General features: G+C 47.5%; 1 protein-coding gene across 3 annotated transcripts in view; it reads left to right on the top strand.

Annotated features, from left to right (window-relative positions):
• LOC138468309 (zinc finger protein 318-like) overlaps window positions 1-19,242 on the top strand; it is a 295,350-nt gene that overhangs the window by 14,030 nt on the left and 262,078 nt on the right. For 2 of the 3 annotated variants that reach the window (XR_011268240.1, XM_069608803.1), the window contains exon 2: window positions 2,548-2,720. Coding sequence is in view for 2 of the 3 variants with exons in the window: in XM_069608803.1 (XP_069464904.1) it covers window positions 2,548-2,720 (173 nt within the window). In the remaining variant the exon portion in view is untranslated. The remainder of the gene's footprint in view (window positions 1-2,547; window positions 2,721-19,242) is intronic. The other variant, XM_069608804.1, reaches the window with a different exon arrangement.

Here is a 19,242-nt window from a genome sequence, read left to right on the forward strand (position 1 = left end):
CTACACAGTTCTTTGTCCTAACATCACACTCTTAAACACTAGACCGATTGTGATAATGCAAATATGATATAAGGAAAATGTTAACAGTAATCCTGTGAATTGGAACTAATGTTAAATAATGAACATGGAATGATGTATTTGTGTGAATATGATGTCACAACAAGTTGAATTGTAAATGTTAAGTGATCATAATATATAACATAATTCTAATGGTGTACACATCATGCGGAATAGGTTTCTTTTTAATATATGCTCTAATCACCCATTAGGACAAAACGGTGAGGACGCGTCATAAAATAGTTATCCTCATTAACACATCCATAATATTGATAACGGAGGAACCCCTCTGTTGAAATACAAACACATCGCTAGGAATGGTGGCGGTTGACTCTACACAATAGATTTAATGAATATCTTAAAATATCGTCACAATCTGAGCAGTTGGGAAACTACAAACCCCATTATTCCAAAGCACGCGTAGTCGCTAGCGTAGGAATGTCCTGCGTTAAGTATGAAAGAGAATGGTTGCTTAGCAACAGGGCACAACACAGAGTAGCCGCAGTAGAGATTTCTGAGTTGCCGGCGCAGCAACGCATCCAAGCATTACATACTTATTATTATTCTTATACGCTCAGAGGATTACAATAATGTAAGTGTGGATGAGGGTATATTCACCAAAAGTAGCTTTAGTTAACCAACCAAGATATTTTGTAAGCCGTTACACACGGTAGATTTACACAGCGGTTGTCTCTTTACAGTAGCACGTGGTCATGAATTAACAGGAGGACACCGACACCGTTGGAGAACGGAGTGATCATATTTCCTGAAGAATACATATTGCTTGTCAGTAAACACGTCCCAGCATATTCTACCTTAACACTTAGAACTCCTGCCTCCACAGGATGATGCACAGTGATACGTTTTCACGACCCGGCAGCCATATCGACATATAAGAGCTAAGGGACTAATTAAGAGCTGAATTGGTCAAGATACCCGAGTGCAACCACCACACAAGGTAGTAATATAACGATAAAGACATGGATAATTGATCTCTTCCCATGATTGAGCAACAAGCATGACATTTCTAATCTGCAAATTACATATTATTTGTCGGTGACTTGAACTGAAAATCTCCTCAAACCTTTATGACTAGAAGGGAACTTACACAGAATATGAAGGCTACCCACTGTGCGAAGTACTGAGATGAAGTATTAAAACTTAGAATCCTATACTTCTTGATGGTTATAGGTGATAGTATCGACTTAAAAGGGTGGAATGACAAAAGGGTCGAGTCAATTCGACCAAAAAAAAAAAAAAAGATCGACTTTTTTTTTTTTTGGGGGGGGGGGGGTTCCCCCGCCCAAAACCCCGTTTTTGGTGTAAAAACACCTTTTTTAAGCTAAACTAGAGCAAAAAAAAAAATATATACATTTACATTTTCTTTTCGATCCTTTTGTTTTCGGTCGAATGCACTTGGCATTCGATCCTTTTTGTTTTCGAAACTTTAACTGGACACCCTTCTTGATCTTAATAATCTGACACACTAGGGATCCCCCCTGACATATACATTCTGAATATTTCTTATAGTAATGCTAATGTAAAATCAAAACTGAAAATTAAGTTATTTTTGCTCCTGAAGAAGAGAATCCAATTCTTGAAACTCGTCGAGCTATTTTTATATTGAAGAATTTCATTTAGGAATCTATTCAGTGAATTTCCAAATGATTGTTAACAAGGTTTTTGTACATTGTAGAATGAAATGTATTAATCCCTTATTTTGTTGTACATTGTGGAATTAAATTTGTTGAATTGTAAATAATTCTTGAATGAGTGTATAAAGCACAGTTGTGTAAACATTCATTTATAAATTGCTAGAAAATACCCCAATAATTAAGTATTGACTGAAATAGTTTTCAGTATGTAAAGGTGTGCATGGGGACGGGAGTGTACATTAGGTACGGGCACCTAGTTGTTGCATAGCAGTGATCTGCCAGAATTAGTTAACTTTTTTATTTTTTCCATGAAGGCAAATATTTATTTATGTATTTTTTGGAAAGGTAAACGCAGCACATTGGGCAAGAATTGCTTTACTGTTTACAGGTCGCTGTACAGTGCAATACCTTCTGCTTTCTGCATTGGTTAATAATTTCTCACTGAACTAGAGAAGGCACAGCTCTTGCTGGCCTTTGCTGCATTGAGCGCAGGCAGTACGAGGGGGTGCTTTTCATTACCAAAGTTACAGTAGTTATGTTCGACTTTGTGGCAACCTAATGGGCCCTGTGTTAGCAATATACATTTGAGAAACCTATAGTTACAAGGTAAATTCTAATGCTTCCAGAATGTAGTCTCCAATACTCAGATGTTTTTTTGATAAGTGATTGGATAACATGTGCAGGTGAAGAGTGCATCTCCAATCTTTCACTGGTTCTAGTTTGGGGACGAGGGGGTTTCAGTAATCTCGTTACCTCTTGGATTATTCTTGAATTTGTAAGCAGGCTATGCTCAGCTGACGTGTCTGATTAAATTTCTCTCTTCCATTTCTTTCAGAAGCAGTCCTCAAGTCGCTGTGACAGTCCTTCTTTGGCACCTAACTTGCCGTTCTCTCAGGGAACTAAGACGCATCCTGACATATTTGCTTCCTCCGCTGTGAACACTGTTGCGGTCACTGCAACATCTGACCATATTGGCCAATCTGAAGACAATATAATCCATTTGAACAGGTACGATGATGAAAAGTTAACGTAGATACTGATTTGGAGTGTATGGCAGAAACATTTCGGATGGGGACTCGGGGGGGGGGGGGGGGGGGGCTTCGAAATTGAGGGAAGCTGGGAGCGATTTTGCTCCTGCTTCTAACCTAGGAGAGCCTGGTAACTTGAAAACAACAGTTACAAGGAGATATGTTTTGCTCCCCAGGCCAATTGATGCCTTACAAACATGCATATGTGACATTAACTTTGAGTAGTTCAGAATGCTAATAAAGAAGAATTTGGACTTTAGTAAACATTTAAACATAATGAATCCTACATAATGGACGAAAGGTTAGTTTGCCTATCCTACGGAAGTTAGATTTGCAGTGCGCTGGATACTCGCTCCTGTTTCCTCATTGGTAGCTACTGCGTACTGGGTAAAGTCTGGCACCCAGGAGCTGTTTTTAGCTCCTGCTTATTGACTTTTCAGACCATGGACTGGTATTCTTCAAGCAGTGAGGTGACTGATTTGGTCTGGGGACATTTTGACTGTTGGGGACTTCAAGAGTCTTCTGTTTTCAGGCTTAGAAAAACAACTGTTAGATAGAATTAATTGTTGGCTATTCTATAGGTCCATTTTAGGAACCCCTTGTGTTTGTGCTTTTTCCCTTATCTTTGGCACCTCTAACTATTTTTGTGCTCTGAGGAACTTCTACTGATGCTCTGCTACCACTGCAGCCCTTTCTTACTGAGTATATGGTCCCATTGTAGCCCATTAGGTCCATGGGATAGGGGTGACTTTGTAAACCCCACATTTTGCCGCTAGGGTGATAATACCACCATACATTGGTTTTAGTGGGTAGGCTGGAGGCAGTTGTAATGAACTTTTGGCTTCACCAGGGGTGTTCATAGATATCTAGCCCAATGTACCGTTTTGGTTTCCATTTTGGATATCCATGCATTTTTTTAAATGATTTTTTATTAGACTTTCTGCTATTTGGTTTTGAGGGCTGTTTATTCAGAGAAACCACAAGGCAAGCCTAACGGGTCTGCAACCTTTGGCTCGCCAGATGTCTTGGACTACAAATCCCATAAACCCTTGCCATTGATTATGTAGGCTACGCATGATGAGGAATAGGGGCGCAGAGGCACAAAACTGCAGTATACAGTCTAGTGGTTCTAATGACCCACACCTGAGTGGGTCTTTTGAATATTGAAGGCCCCCTAGGGTGCAGGCTTTTACAACCGGATGGTGGAGCAGTAGCAGGTGTTTCTAGCCGCAGAAGCAGAGAAACAAAGATGCTGGAGCCGCCGCTGTCTTTCAATATAAAAGCGATCCCGAGCGGGTCTTTGGAGTTGGAAAACCTGAAGTGCAGAGTTTGTGCAGTAGGAATCAGTATTTTGACAGGCTGTCCCATAGGAGAGACGCTCTCATTATATCGTGCATGGTGTCGGTGGCTGGCGAGCACCGGAGTGCAGGAGGAGCAAGATGCGCTCCTTGTCAGAGTGGCACCACCGTGGGAACACGACTGAAGCTGTCAGACGTTCAGGAATCCACACAAGATGCAGCAGTTCGAGCGGACGCGTGTACAGAGATTGGTGAGTTGGTCTGTATTAGGTAACCCCGGAACGCTCCATAGTCGACCAGTGACCGCTAACAAATATTTTGAATACCAAACTAATGCAAGAAATTCTTATTGGCGGTATACTCACTTTGAAGGAAGGCCAGAAAGGAAAGGTATTAACCATTATTGCCTAGACAAAGAGGGGTCAATACTATAGAAAAAACTACATTGCCAAAGTAAAGAGGGGGCAATCCTTCAGAAAGCATATAACACTCATTGGAAAAGTAACATGGGAACAATATTGCAGAAAGATTTTAAACCTAATTCCCAGAGTGATGAAGAGGCAATAGTTAAACAATACTATTCAACCTACTCTTCCTTTTTTGAATATGCTAGTTTCAGCCATAAGCAATATCCTTGTTTGCAATACTTAAATCTATGCCCCTGTGCCGAGTTTCGTAAATTGTATGAGATTTCGGCTTGACTTATTTCACACTAAATCCAGAACAAAGTACTGGTTTGCACATTCAAACCCTTCTTATACCCTTTCTTGCCGATTCTGTAACAATGAAGAGGTAGTGGAAACCTTAAAACATCTTTTTCTTTTCTGTCCCTAATTTGAATCCCGTAGACTAAACACAATTAAGGTTTTTCATTATGCTAACACAGTTACAGGAAGGAATCTCGTATTGGGCCAGATGTATGTGGTGAACATGTAACTCCATAATTTTTGCAACAGTACGTTTTCTTCGAATCATTGACTCCGCTCTTACTGAATAAAGACACATGAAGGGATGATATACGCTACGAAATACAGTCTTCAAGGGATACCACATTGTCCTTTTTGTGATACTCTAGGGCTGCACATGTTTTAGATTTTGTTGAGAAATAATATCTTTTCTAAAGAAAAAGAATAGAAAAATCTTTTTGTATATGTTACGTGTTAGCTTATATCCTCATTTGTTATTTTATGTATGTATACATATATATGTATGGGTAACTTATGTTAAGTCTTGTTGCCTTTTAAATGTTTATTCTGAAAACGTATGTTTTGCTTTGTGATGATGCTTTTGCTTTGTAAACTTTTGTGAAGGTGCGTAAGCACCAAAAACAAAATTTAAAAAATACACCAACAAGCATTGCCAAAGAAAGGGAAGTGTAATATAGAGACATGGTCAGCAGTTGCTTGATGTGAAATTAAGAAATCCAGAGTGACGGGAGAGAAGTCCTCCTTGTAATCAAGGAGGAGAGGAACATAACCTGCATTGCATGTGGCACATAAATCCGTTAACCAAACGGCACCAATGTGTATTATGGCCTCAAAGAAGTTGTAAATCTGAATGTTGAAAGTCAAAGACTTTTCTTTAAGTGTGTAGCAAGCCTCACCACAGAGTACTTCAAGGCATACATTAGTTTTCAAAAACGGATTAGCAGAGTTTGCTATTTAAAATGTTCTTGATTAGCAAACAAACCCATTTGATTAGCAATGTTGTACTACTAACATTTTCTTTTTTTTAAATGTCTTTATTAAACATTTTTGAGGACAAGGTGCATAAGCATACAAGCAATTTTTAAACAATCCCTGCTCCCTCACCCCCTCTGTATACGAACTTGAATATTTCTCTACGTTAAACGCCTTGCGTCCGGGGTAGTCTGTTTCAGCCGAGTTGCCTCTTTGTTCCCTTTTCCTCCCCCAGTCCCTCTGGGCCAGATGGGTTGAGTCTGTGTTTGGTTTCAATGGGAACGAGTTAAATCCATGCAGGGGGGGTTGTGGTCCTCTTCAGATGTCGCTTCACCGTATACATTGAGGAACGGCAGCCATTCAGTTTCTCTTGCTGGAGTTAGGTAATGGAGAGCCCCTGTGATGTTTTCCATTTCGTCTCTTTGGCTTTCTGAGACAACATTCTTTCTGGCGGGAGCACCCCTGCTTTCCATCTTATCGTGAGGCATACTCTTGTGGCCAGTAGTAAAAGGTGAGGCATGTGTGGGGCGCTCACCCATCAGTCTTCTGTTTTTATCGAACCCAAACAGTACGAACCAGGGGTCCAAGTTGCGGTCCACCCCTTCTACATTCTTGATCCATGCCAAGACTTCTTTCCAGTATGCCTGTGCTTTCGGGCATGCCCACCACATATGCCAAACTTCTCCTTGCTCACCACATCCTCTCCAGCATAGTGGACTTGTCCCTCTGAACATTTTGGAGAGGCGTTTGGGGTCGTATTGCCATCTGTAGAGCAGTTTCAGTCCGTGTAGCTTGTATTGTCATGAGAAGGAGGTTTTATGGGCATTTCTACAGAGCCTTTTCCAGAAATCTTTATGGATTGGGCCACCCAGGTCCTTTTCCCATCTCTTTCTGAGTTGTTCATTGGCGTTCGATGCCTTGCCCAGGAGCGGTTGGTACAACTGCGAGATCAGGCCCTTTGTTGAAGTGGGCTCACTGATTATTTTTTCCCATGGCAGGAGGTCTCTCTGCAACATGTCTTTTCCAGTCTGGGGACATCAGTACTCCCTTTAGCTGCAGTAACTGCAAGATTGGGATGGGTTTGAGCTTCAGACCTTCCTCGAGCTGTTGAGGGGAGAGGCACTTTTCCCCTTTTATGATCTGACCGACTTTCTTTTTTTTAAAAACTTTGGTTTTATTAACATTTTCTTAATTTAACAGACGGGCTCAATGCAGATTCAAAGGTTATACAGTCGACTGGCCCTGAAACCCATGCCCTTCCTCCCCCCCTTTCCCCCCACCCCATTACAGACCCCCCGCCACCCCCCATAATAACATAACCAAACATAAACCGAGATCTTCTTGGGAGTCTCTGTGAAACCTCATTGTGTCCGGAGTTTGGGAGCGAATGTGATTGTTGACTTCTTCAATTGGCTGTTTTCGTCTGCTATCCCCCGGGCCGTGGGCACCCGGCTTTATTTTAGTACTTCCCTGACCCCGTCTCCGCCTGCCCCCGCCTGGACCCCGATTAGGTATCAATGAATGTCCCATCCCCAGGTCTGTTGCACCCCGTACCAATTCATTGCCGTTAGTTTGTCCATTAAGAACATGTTCTTTACTTTTTTCTGCCAGTCGTCCTTTGAGGGGGTCTCTGTGCGCTTCCATTTCTGCGCCAGAGGCCACCCTACCTGCCCTCGACATTGTTTCCCACATTCTATGGTACCTGTGTATTTCCGTGTCCTCCAGGGGGAGACCCAGTAACATCGTCAGTGGGTTCTGGGGGAGTAGTTCCTCAGAGACTTCAGCAATCCAACCCATTACCTTCTCCCAATACACCTGTACTTTTGGGCAGTGCCACCACATGTGGCCCCTCGTTACCGCCTGGTCACAGCCCCTTGGACACTCGGGGGACACCCCAGGGAACATCTTTGATAACTTCACTGGGTCCCTGTGCCAGCCCTGCAGAATCTTAAAATTATGTTCCATATCTGCTGTGAACAAGTTCCCATGGAATGCTATTTTGAATATCATTGACCAGGCGTCCTCCGAGATGACCTCCCCCGCTAAATCATTCCAGAATTGGCGGAAGCCACTCCTCTCCACTAGGTTGGTGTTCAGGATTTTGTACATCCCGGACACCGCCCCCTTCCTTGAAGTCGCTGTGTCAAGTAGTTTCTCAAAGGGGGTCAGCTGTCTCTTCAAATTCTGGCCCCATGACTGGTCGCATAAGATACCCTTCAGGCGGAGGTATTCAAATATGGAGAGGGACCCTTGCCCGAGAGCGTCTCTCAATTCCTCATATGTTAGGAATTCCCCTTCTCTGAACATCTGCCCCGCCCGCTCCATTCCCGAGTCTGACCAGGCCTGGGCGTTCCGGAACCCCTTACTACTGAGTTTGAGTGGGTGTCCTCAGAGTGAGGACATCGGGGACGGCCATGACGTTGGGTATGCAGTCTGGGGTCCCTCCTTCCAGATTGCCCAAAGAACTCCCCGTGTTGGGTGGGTTTTAAGTCTGTTCGGGATGAACTTACGTGGGGCCCACAGGAGGTCTCGAACTTTGAGGGTGGGCGTCCATGTCTTCCAGGTAGGACCAATAGGTTCCCATCCCCTCTTTCATGTGTTCCAGGAGGACGCGCAGCTGGGCGGTACAGAAATACAGTTGAAAATCTGGTAACCCAAATCCTCCCTCCTCCCTCGGTAAGGTCAGGACTGCCCTCGCGGTCCTCGGAGTTCTCCCCTGCCATATGAACTCTCGCACTGCGTTCTGTAGTGCCCTAAAGGTTTGGTCAGGGACGCTGGTTGGGAGAGCAGTGAAGAGGTACAGTAGACGCGGTAGTATATTCATCTTTACCGCCGTCATGCGGCCGTACAAGGACAGAATCATTGTACCCCATCTCCTCAGGTCTGGGGTAATCCCTGTCATTACGGGGTCATAGTTGGTAGGGGCTAGTTTTGATAGGTCCCTGGTGAGGAGGACGCCCAGGTATCGGATAGAGACCTTCCCCACTGCTATCCCGTTGAGCCTGTCCAGGGAGTCCAATCCTGGGTCCCGTATTCTCATGGGGAGTAGTACTGACTTTGTGGCGTTGATCTTTAACCCTGAAAAACGCCCAAACGTGGACATCGGGGTCAGGAGGAGGGGGGGGAGTGAGGAGCTAGGCTCCACCAGGTAAGCCAGTATGTCGTCTGCGAACAGTGAAAGCTTAAATTCTACTTCGCCTCTCCTAACCCCCTTGATATCCGGGTGTGCTCTAACTGCTATGGCTAGGGGCTCCATTGTGATGACATAAATCGGGGGAGAAAGTGGACATCCCTGCCTTGTTTCCCGTGAAAGGGGGAATGGTTCCGAAAGCCTACCATTCACTTGTACCCTTGCCGTTGGGGCTGTATATAGTGCAGACACCCAGTCCCTGATATGTGCACCAAAGCCCATTTTTTGGAGGAGGAGTTCCATGTATCTCCACTCAACCCTGTCGAATGCTTTCTCCGAGTCCAAGGAGAGTACACTCGCATCAAGATCCGATTCCTGGGCGTAATGAACAGGTCTATGGTTTTGCGGATGTTGTCTGAACCCGGTCTACCCCTTATGGAACCCACCTGGTCCCCATGAACCAGCTTCGGCATTATCTCTTCCATCCGCCTCCCCACCACCTTAGCTAGGATCTTACATTGATGTTTAACAGAGATATTGGGCGGTAGGAAGAGCAGTCCATAGGGTCCTTGCCCTCCTTGGGCAGCACTACTATTATGGCCCCCATCATGGATACTGGGAGAGTACCCCCCCCTCCAGCATGGCATTAAACACCTTCGCTAAGTGTGGGGCTAGGGTCGAGCGAAACCTTTTATAGAAGTATATTGTGAAGCCATCCTCGCCCAGGGAAGTGCCCACCTTCATCCCGCTAATCACGTGTTCCACCTCGTCCTCGGACCCTCCAACCTCTCCGCCATCTCCCTTTTCAGGGCGGGGATTTGTATGGAGTTAAAGAACTCTTCAATCTCTGCCTCGCCCTCTCATATTCTGATGAATATAATTTTTCATAATATCGGCGGAAGGCCTCTCATGTGGGCCGTATCATGACCTATCGAGCCCCGCTCATTCTTCACCGCTTTCACCATTCTGCTTCTCTGTACCTCCCTCAGTTTCCAGGCTAAAATCCTATCCGCCAAGTCCCCTTTTTGTTAGTACTTTTGCTTAACCAGCTGAAGACTCCTCTCTGTTTTATGTAGGAGGAGGTCTTTTAACTGGAGCCTATAGTCGTTCAGGGTAGCTACCCGCTCGCTGTCCAGGGGTTGTTTTGGGGGGGGCCCCCGGCAAGGGCTATTTTTTTTTCTTTTTCTCTGAGACCTCTCCTGGGCTTCCCTTTCTCTTTTCCAAAAAAAAAAAACTCTTTTTATTGAACTTTTCAGATTTTAACATCAATGCAACAATAAAGAAACTACCCAGGACGACGAACATTCAAAATCCCTCATAGTCCCTCTCCCAGACAGTTCCCTTGCCCTATTGTAGCTCAAGGAGTCTCAGTCACTGAGGACACCATATCACTCTGTAGTCATCCTTGAGAAAAGACATAATCTCTCCCCATTCGGCAGCAAAACTTTGCGCTCTATTTTCCATGGCATATGTTGCCCACTCCAAGGCTACTATGTCCCAAACTTTCCGCAGCCAGTCTTGTTCCTTTGGAATCTCTGGGCTCCTCCATCTTTGGGCTATCAGCAAAAGGGCTGCCAGCGTCAAAATTACTCTTGCTTTCTCCCTATCCCCCAGCCTCCCCTCATCAGAATTCCCTTGGACGCCCAGGAGGATCTGCATCGGGGACCGCGTGTCTCCTGGGCCAAAAAGCCTCTCCTGCGCCCTTTGTATCTCGGCCCAAAAAGAAGCAATCTTGGGACATTGCCACCAAACGTGTTCTGCTGTGCCTACCTGCCCACACCCCCTCCAGCATCCATCCGGTCTCGTGGGAAACATTTTATGCAGTTTGGCTGGGGTGTAGTGCCATCGGAATAGAAGCTTGTACCATGCTTCTTGGAGCTGGGAGGCTCTGGCTAATTTGGGTATCTTCTTCCAAAGACTTTCCCACTCCCCTCTACTGATTTCCCTCCCTAGAGCCTTTTCCCATTTCTGCATATATGGCCATTGAAGATCGGAATCGGAACTATTCAGGATCTTATAGATATTGGAGATAAGGCCTTTCGCACCGTCATTGGTCAGCAAAAACCTTTCAAATTTTGTTGGACCCCTAGTTGCCGCTTTCCTCACTCCCGGATGTAGCACCCAATGTCTTATTTGGGCATATCGCAACCTTTCCTTCTCCTGTATTGCAAAAACCCTTTTGCAGTCCTCGAATGATAACAATGCCCCCTCCCGGAACATGTCACATAACTTCCCACATCCCCCTTCCTGCCAACACACAAAAGCCCCCCTCTCCAAGCCCGGGTAGAAGTCGCCATTTCTGAATAGCGGCGTAAATGGAGACGGGAAAGAAGTAATTCCCTTGGCCCGCACCATGGCATCCCAAATGTCCACCAGTAGTTTGGTGATCGTGCTTTCATATAGGTGCCGCGGCCTATGCTCCTTCGGGAGCCATAGGACCTCCGAGAGACAACGGTGGGCTACCGCTCTATCCATGCTCGCCCAGATTTTTTCTCGCTGGCTCTCCTTTCCCTGCAGCCATTCCCTGACAATCCGTAACTGAGTGGCCTCATAATACCGCCGAAAATTCGGCAAAGCCAGGCCCCCCTCCTGTCTAGATGCCATTAACAGGCCGCCCCGCACTCTCGGTCTTTTCCCTTCCCACACGAAAACCCCCGTCAGAGTCCCCAGCTCCCTAAAGAAGCTCGGTGGGACAGGTTGTGGGATAGCCGGGAAGAAATACAGCAGCCGCGGGAGCACAACCATTTTCACTGCTGCGATCCGCCCTAGCCATGACACTCTAAGGCTCCGCCATCTACGAAAGTCACTGCGAAAAGCTCTAATGAGCGGGGGGAAATTCGCTGAGTACCACCCTGAGATTGTTGCTGTAATCTGTACCCCCAAGTATTTAATCCCACCAGGACTCCACAATAGGGGAGTACTTTCCCTCATCTCCTCAAGTTCTAGTCCCCTAAGCGTTAGATTGAGGATTTCTGACTTGGTAGCGTTAACCTTGAGACCCGAGGCCTCCCCAAATTTTTCTAATAGGGATAAGCTAACCTGAAGCGACTGTTTGGGCACCGTCAACATCAGCAGCATGTCGTCAGCAAAAGCTGTGACCTTCTGCTGTTCCCCCCCCCAAACGGGATGCCTCGTATATCCGGTGTTTCCCTGATCGCTTGCAGAAGGGGTTCCAGGTACAGCGCATAGAGAATAGGGGATGGGGGGCAGCCTTGCTTAGTCCCTCTCTGCAAGTTGATCTTTCTAGTAGCTGACCCGTTAACCATTATTCTAACGGATGGTGCTTGATAATTGGCCTGGACCATCTTGAGAAATTCTCCCCTAATGCCCATCCTTTCCATTACGCGAAACAGAAAAGGCCACTCCACACGGTCAAAGGCCTTTTCCGCGTCAAGCGCCACCAAAACCGCTGGGGTAGATGTCCTTTGGACTTTTTCAACTAAGTGAGCCACCCGCCTGATATTATCTGCTGTCTGCCGGCCTTTGACAAAACCCGTCTGGTCGGGATGTACGAGCGAGGGCAGAATAGTGTTCAACCTATTTGCCAAGATTTTAGTATAAATCTTGGCATCTATATTAATCAAAGCAATGGGGCGATAAGCCGTTCTCTCCTCTGGATCCTTATTCGGCTTGAGGACGAGAGTCACCTTTGCTTCTTCCATCGACAGGGAAATCTTACCAGTCCGTCGAAACGTGTTGAATAGGGAAGTCAACTGCGGTGCTAATTGTGTAATACACATTTTATAAAAGGCAGCGGTATAACTGTCGGGGCCGGGGGCTTTATTTACTGGGAGAGCCCTGACCACCCCCCTTACTTCCTCCTCCGTGATTGCTCTGTTTAAGGCTTCCCTCGAGTCGCACTCTATTTCCCGCAGCTGGACGGATTGTAGAAACCTGTCTTGCGCCTCACTAAGGGGGTTCTGGGACGTGTAAAGGGAGTCATAAAACTCTGCAATGGCCTCCTTCAATTCTTCCTTCTCAGTTATCCTCACCCCATTGCCCAGTTTCAAGGCCGTGATGGCATTTTTGGCCCTTGCTCCTCTAAGTAGCCGTGCTAGAAGCGTACTGCTTTATTTGCCTTTGCATAATACTTTTGTCTCACGGCTAGGAGTGCCCCTTCCGCCTTTTTGGTACGTAGCAATTCTAACTGGCCCAGCGCCTTCCTATATTCCCGCATAGCTTTCTGGGATGGAGTTGCCCCTGCTATCTGCCTAGCTGCCTCAACCTCTGCCTCCAATTGCACCTCCAAAGCTCTTAACTGCTTCACTCGAAAAACGGATGCAGCAATTAGATCCCCTCTGATAGTCGCTTTAAAAGCGTCCCACCGTATCCCTTCCCCCGTGTCCTCCAGCCTATTTATAGCAAAGAAGGTCTTAATCTTCTCCTCAATTTCTCCCCGAACTACCGGGTCTCTCAAAAGCGCACTAGGAAACTTCCAGCCCCATACACCCCTCCCCCTTCTACCCAAATCCATCACCACTGATACTACCTTATGGTCAGCTATTCCAATCGGTCCTACCTGCACATCCCGAATATAACCCAGCTGAGACCCATATATAATCTATTCTAGATTGAGATCCATGGACCCCCGATAGAAAGGTATATCCCTCCGCGTTTCCCTTTATCTCCCGTCCCGCATCCCCAGGTTCCTTATCTTATCCTTTAATTCTGCCGACAGGACTGCTCCTCCACCTCTGGATCCGTAACCACTTCTATCCCGTACCCCATCCCATGCATCCCTTTCTCTTTTATTCTGGGCTCCCTTTTTGATGAGGACTCCCCGTAAGGTTGCCTTAAAGGTGTCCCACAGGGTGTGCGTGCCTGCCTCCCCATTATCGTTGAATTCAAAGAATTCCGTTATGGCGTCTAGCACCTCCTGTGCGTGGACCTCGTCTTTCAGCAAGGAGTCGTTGCATTTTCATCGTCCTCTGCGGTCATTTTGCCATCCCCTTGCTATGGTGACTCGGACGAGGTCGTGGTCTGACCAGGGGACCGGATCGTCCCTGTGGCCCGTGGTGTATGGGCGCAGGTTCTCATCCACTAAGATGTACTCTATTCTGGAGTATGACGTGTGGATAGCGGAGTAGTATGTGAAGGAGGGATCACCCGTCCTGGGGTTTGGGATCGTATCTACCAGGCCTAATTCTGTGTTAATCGTCTGGAAGTTACGTGCCATGGTTTCATTTGCTGCCCTGGAGATTTGGTGATCTATGCGTTTCCTATCATGGGTTGGGTCTAGGACCATGTTGAAGTCCCCGCCCCACGGCCACCGTGCCTTGGACAAATAGCTTTAGCCTATCCCGGACCTCTTCCCAAAATTGAGTTTGGCCTTCGTTTGGGCCGTATACTACGGCGAGAGTGAGCGGGGCGCCCTGTAGGGAGCCCCTTACCAGCAAGTAGCGGCCCTCCGGGTCTTTCAGTATGGCCTCTTGGTCAAAGCCGACATTCCTCCCTAGTAAGATAGCCACCCCTCTTTTCTTGGTCTTGTGGGAAGCACATAAAACCTCTCCAATTCCGCCCCCCCCCCCCGCATTTTGGGTTCCTTCCCCCGTGCCCAGTGAGTCTCTTGCAAGAAAAGAAGGTCAAGCTTCGCCCTTCTAAATTTCCTACAGACCAGGGACCTCTTGGTGGGGGTGTTAAGGCCCCGTACATTGAGGGAACCCACTCCCAGGGCCGGCAGACTTTCAGCCATAATCTAGCTTTCCTTTTCTCTCAGTCAACGTCGTCACATTGTCCTTCCTTACACGCTCCCTTAGTCTTACTTTGTGCTCCCGCGCTCCCCCCTTCCCTCCCCCCAGGGTGTGCTTCCCCAACCCCTAAATGAACAACCCCCACTTTCGTATGCCCCCCCTCCCCGGCGTCCAGCCAGTTAGTTCCGCCATCGCTGGCATTTGGCCGGACCACCAGCCTGCCCTCCTCGGCCAGGCGATCTTTGTAGTGCTCGTCATTTGTCCCCCCTGTGGCATCGTCCCCTCTATGACCCCCTTATACTTGCTGTTCAAGGGGACGCTGCTTGCGGTAGAACATCTGTGTCTTCAATCCTCCTTCCCAAACTGGACGGGTCGCCTCCGTCCTCAGCCTTCAGAGTCGTTCCGCTCTCCATCCTTTGCCGGCGACGGAGTGTTCATTTTTCTGAATTTCCTTGCGCCAGTTTTCCTTCTCATGTCTCCCAACGGTCCAAGGCCGCTTGAACTGCCGCTCTCCGGCCCGGTGGGTCCCCTCCGAGGGGTCGGTTCCGTCACATAATCCTGGATGGCTCCCCTTATGTCCTCCTCCGTGATCAGCGTCATCCGTTGGCCCATATATTCGAAAGCCAGGGAGAAGGGGTACCCCCATCTGTAGCGCACACCCCTCTCTTTCAATAGCTGCGTTAGGGGGCGGCACATTCTGCGTTTGGCCAGAGTATAGGAGGAAAGATCTTGGAAAATTGTGATTTTAGCGTTGTAAGTGATCTCCCGGCTTTCCTAGCTTCCTCCAGTACCTTCGCCTTCTCCGTGTAGTAGTGGAACCGAACCAGAATCGACCGGGGGGCACCCGGTCAAACATGAGTTCTGTGGTCATCTCTTCTGCAAACAGGAGGGTGATAATGTCTCTCACCACTTGGGTTAAGTCTCTCTCAGTTACTCCTTCCGTTTTAGGGACCCCGAAGAATCTGAGGTTATTCCTCCTTTCCCTATTTTCGATATCGTCCATCTGCCTGGCCCTTTCTTCGTCCCTCTTCTTCAGGGCCGCTAGCCTCATGCCTATTTGTACCTCCTGGGTCGCTGATGTCGATTGGTTGGTCTCCACCTGTAGCAACCTGTCCTCGACCTGATCTACCCTTTGGTCCATCTTTTCAAATTTCTGGGCAATGTCCGATCTCATTTCGCTAATTTCTTGCAGGATTGAGGCAAAGCCCCTTTCCATCGCCGTTGCGGACTGCATCGAGGCCTCTGGTTGGGCCATACACATAGCGAGGGCCGGGCCGCTGTCGATGCTCCCACTCTCCTTATTTATTATTTTTTTTTTTCAAAGTATTTTATTGGTTTTGTGGTAAAAGTGAAACAATTCAAGCTTATAAATTAAAACAAACAGAAAAAATAACAACATAAACAACAACAGTCTTCGTGTGATGTAGCATGTGGGTTTCGGGATGGTGGTTCAAACAAAATTTTGACTTCTCAGGAAGTGGAGGGGAACAGTTTCAGGGGGCATCTGCGTTGTGTTATTGCAAGGAATCTGTTACTACAAAACACTATGTACTCCGGGGGGCTTATGGTCTGCGTCGAAGTGCATATCCCTCAGGAGAGCCTTCCAGGAGTCCAGAGTGCCACTTGTGACGTCCCCACTGGATATGGTTCCTTCCTGCCAGGCTCTGGTTTCTGCAGCTGTCCATCTCGCCATTTTGTTTAACCAACGTTCATGCCTGGGGCCTGCAGGTGTCTTCCAGGCCATCGCTATGGTTCTTTTAACAAGTATACATGAAATGTCCATTAACTTCACAAGGTGTTTGAGTTTGCTTGGTCTGGGGTATGTACCTAGCAGGCATTCTCCGGGTGACAAGTCGTACCTTTACATTCCGGCGTCTCTACAGGACTGCTTAGCTTTGGACCAGAGTGTCATCGCTTTAGTGCAGGTCCAGAACACGTGGATTATGTCTGCCTTGTCGTTCCCGCACCATGGGCACACCGGTGAGACCTTCTCGTTGAACGAGGCAACTCTGTGGGGAGTCATGTAGGTCCGATAAAGGACATTCAGCTGTATTTGGCCAAATCTGCAGTTTCTCGACACTTTCTTGGGGTATATTAATCCTCTTTCCCATTCCTTATCAGTAAGTGGGGTTACGAGATCTGCTTCCCATTTCGCCTTCAGCGCCATTCCTTTGGGGTTAGGTTTGTCGATAAGCTTGTTGTACAACCTGGAGACTGGTCTCCATCCATCGGAGAGGTCAAGCATTTCCTGTAGTAAAGGGTCAGGGGTGGGTTCCTCTGGCCAGGAGTTCCATTGCTTCTTGGCGGTTTGTTTGAGCCTATGGTTCCAGAGAAACTGGCCTTTGGATAGCCCTTCATTGGCTTGTATCGACTCGAAGTCCCTAAATTCTCCTCCTTCAAACAGGTCTCCCCATGTGTATATACCAGCTTCCTCCCACCTCCTTGCTATGGGGAGGTCTACCTCCGTTTTGCACACATCTACCATTATGGGGTTGTCTGGAGAGTACAGGTGTTGCACCTTCCTAATGTAGCAAGTCCTGGCCTATATCTGTTTGCCGAGCTCCACAACTAGAGGGGTTACCAAGGAACGGCGGAGAGGGTTCCATAGGGTTTCTTTAGGAATTGGGTTGGTGTGAGATTGCTTCAGAAGCCCCAGTTCGGCTGAAGGTTCGTCTGATAGCCACTTTGTGATGTGACTGAGCTGGGCAGCCAGGTAATAGAGCTGGAGATCTGGGAGTTTTATTCCACCCTCTTTATGTGGCAGGGTTAACGTGGCTAGTGTTATTTTGTGCCTGTGGGGCCCCCACAAAAAGTCCTTAATGATGGCCTCCAATTTCTTGAAGGGAGGCCGTACGTAGTGGCACATGTTCAAAAAGAAGTACAAGAATTGGGGGAGGATTATCATCTTGGCAATCGCCGCTCTTACCAGAATTTTATAGATCGCCGGAGGTTGGTGATTGCGACTTCAGTGTTGTGCTCGTGTGTGAGCTGCGGGGTGTGGCCGACATTGATTCCCAAGTACCTGAACTTGTCGAGTTGCCATTTTATCCCTGTATTTGGGAGGTCTTCTGCTGAAACGTCTCGCAATCCGGCCAGGGGGAATGCTAAGGATTTGTGTCTGCTAAATTGGATTCCAGAGTATTTCGCGTAGTTATCGAGTACCTCCAGTGCTGTCGGTGCGTTGAACTCGGGGTCTTTCAAATACAGAAGGACATCATCTGCGTACAATGATATTATGTTATATACATTGCCCACCTTAATGCCAGCGTCGAAGAGCTGTTGACGGAAGTATATGGCAATCGGTTCTAGTCCCAGTATATACAGCATGGGCGAAAGTGGGCATCCCTGTCTCGTGCCTCTCTGTATTTCCCAGGGTTCCGAGACTATTCCGCCTGTCTTGACCCTGGCCCTTGGAGAATTGTAGAGGACCTGGACCCATCTGATGAAGCCATTTCCAAAGCCAAAGCCCCTCAAAACCTCCACTAGCCACTCCCAGTAGATGGAGTCGAAGGCCTTGTTGGCGTCAAGCAACAATATCGTTAGGTCTTCTTCGGAATCGTAGGTTTCGGCCATGATGTGTTGAAGCCTCCTCAGGTTAGCTGTGGTGTTGCGTCCTGGGACGAATCCGTTCTGATCTTCGTGGATTATAGACCCCACCACTCTAGCAAGTCTGCCGGCCAGTATTGAGGTGAGAATCTTGCTATCGTAATTGAGCATGGCCAGAGGTCGGTATGAGTCACAATCAGTGGGCGGTTTGTGGGGCTTATGCATGGGGATGATTATAGTTTCTTTCATGGTGTTAGGCAGGATCCCGTTTGCGTAAGCTTCCTGGTAGTCTTCGTGTAGGATGGGGGTGAGAATAGCTTTGTATGTTTTATAAAATTCCGGCGGAAGTCTGTCGCTGCCAGGGGTCTTGTTGGTGGCAAGCGACCTGATAGCCCCTCTTACATCGTCGAGAGTAATCTCCATGTCCAGTTCGGTTCTCTGTTCGCTGGATATCTGGGGTAGGCCTATCTCATCCAGGGTATCTATTAATTCTGTGGTGGGTATCTGGGCTTCATGTGCGTATAGTTTTGAGTAGAATTCAGCGAATGCTTTGTTAATCCCCATTTGTGTCCTGTGGGATACACCTTCTGCGCCTATTATTTCCGTTGGTAGGTGTTTAGGGTGCTCTCTTCTGCACAGCCAGGCCAGCAGCCTACCTGGTTTGTCTGATTCTTTGTGGGATCGGGTGGTGTGCGTAGCAAAGTCGAATTTTTCCAATCTGTCCCAGGACAGCTGACATTTTTCACGGGCTTCTTTCAGTTTCGTATCGACCTCTGGGGGAAGTGTCAGAAGTGGACTCCAGACGAGTGATCTCTGATTCTTCAGCCTCAAGTGTCGTCTTTAATTGTCTGCGGGTGCCACCAGCTCTTGATATAATTTCTCCTCTGGTAACCACCTTCATGGCTTCCCACAGTGTGCTCCAGGTGGACACCGATCCTTTGTTGATTTCGACGTACTCCTCTAGTCTCTCAGCGAGGTCTTCTCTAAACTCTGGGTCATCTAGTGTCGCGGAGGGCATCCTCCACATGGGGATTGGGGGTCTGGGTCCCCTCTGCCGCCATTGCATGGTTAACGGAGAGTGGTCGTGGATAGATCTCCCCAGGTACTCTGTGGCTATCGCCAGCGGGATCTGGTCCCGGTCAATGAACAAATCTATTCT

This window comes from Ambystoma mexicanum, chromosome 4q (assembly GCF_040938575.1).
Source record: "Ambystoma mexicanum isolate Mex_15411 chromosome 4q, UKY_AmexF1_1, whole genome shotgun sequence".
In the NCBI taxonomy this organism is placed as follows: Eukaryota; Metazoa; Chordata; class Amphibia; order Caudata; family Ambystomatidae; genus Ambystoma; species Ambystoma mexicanum.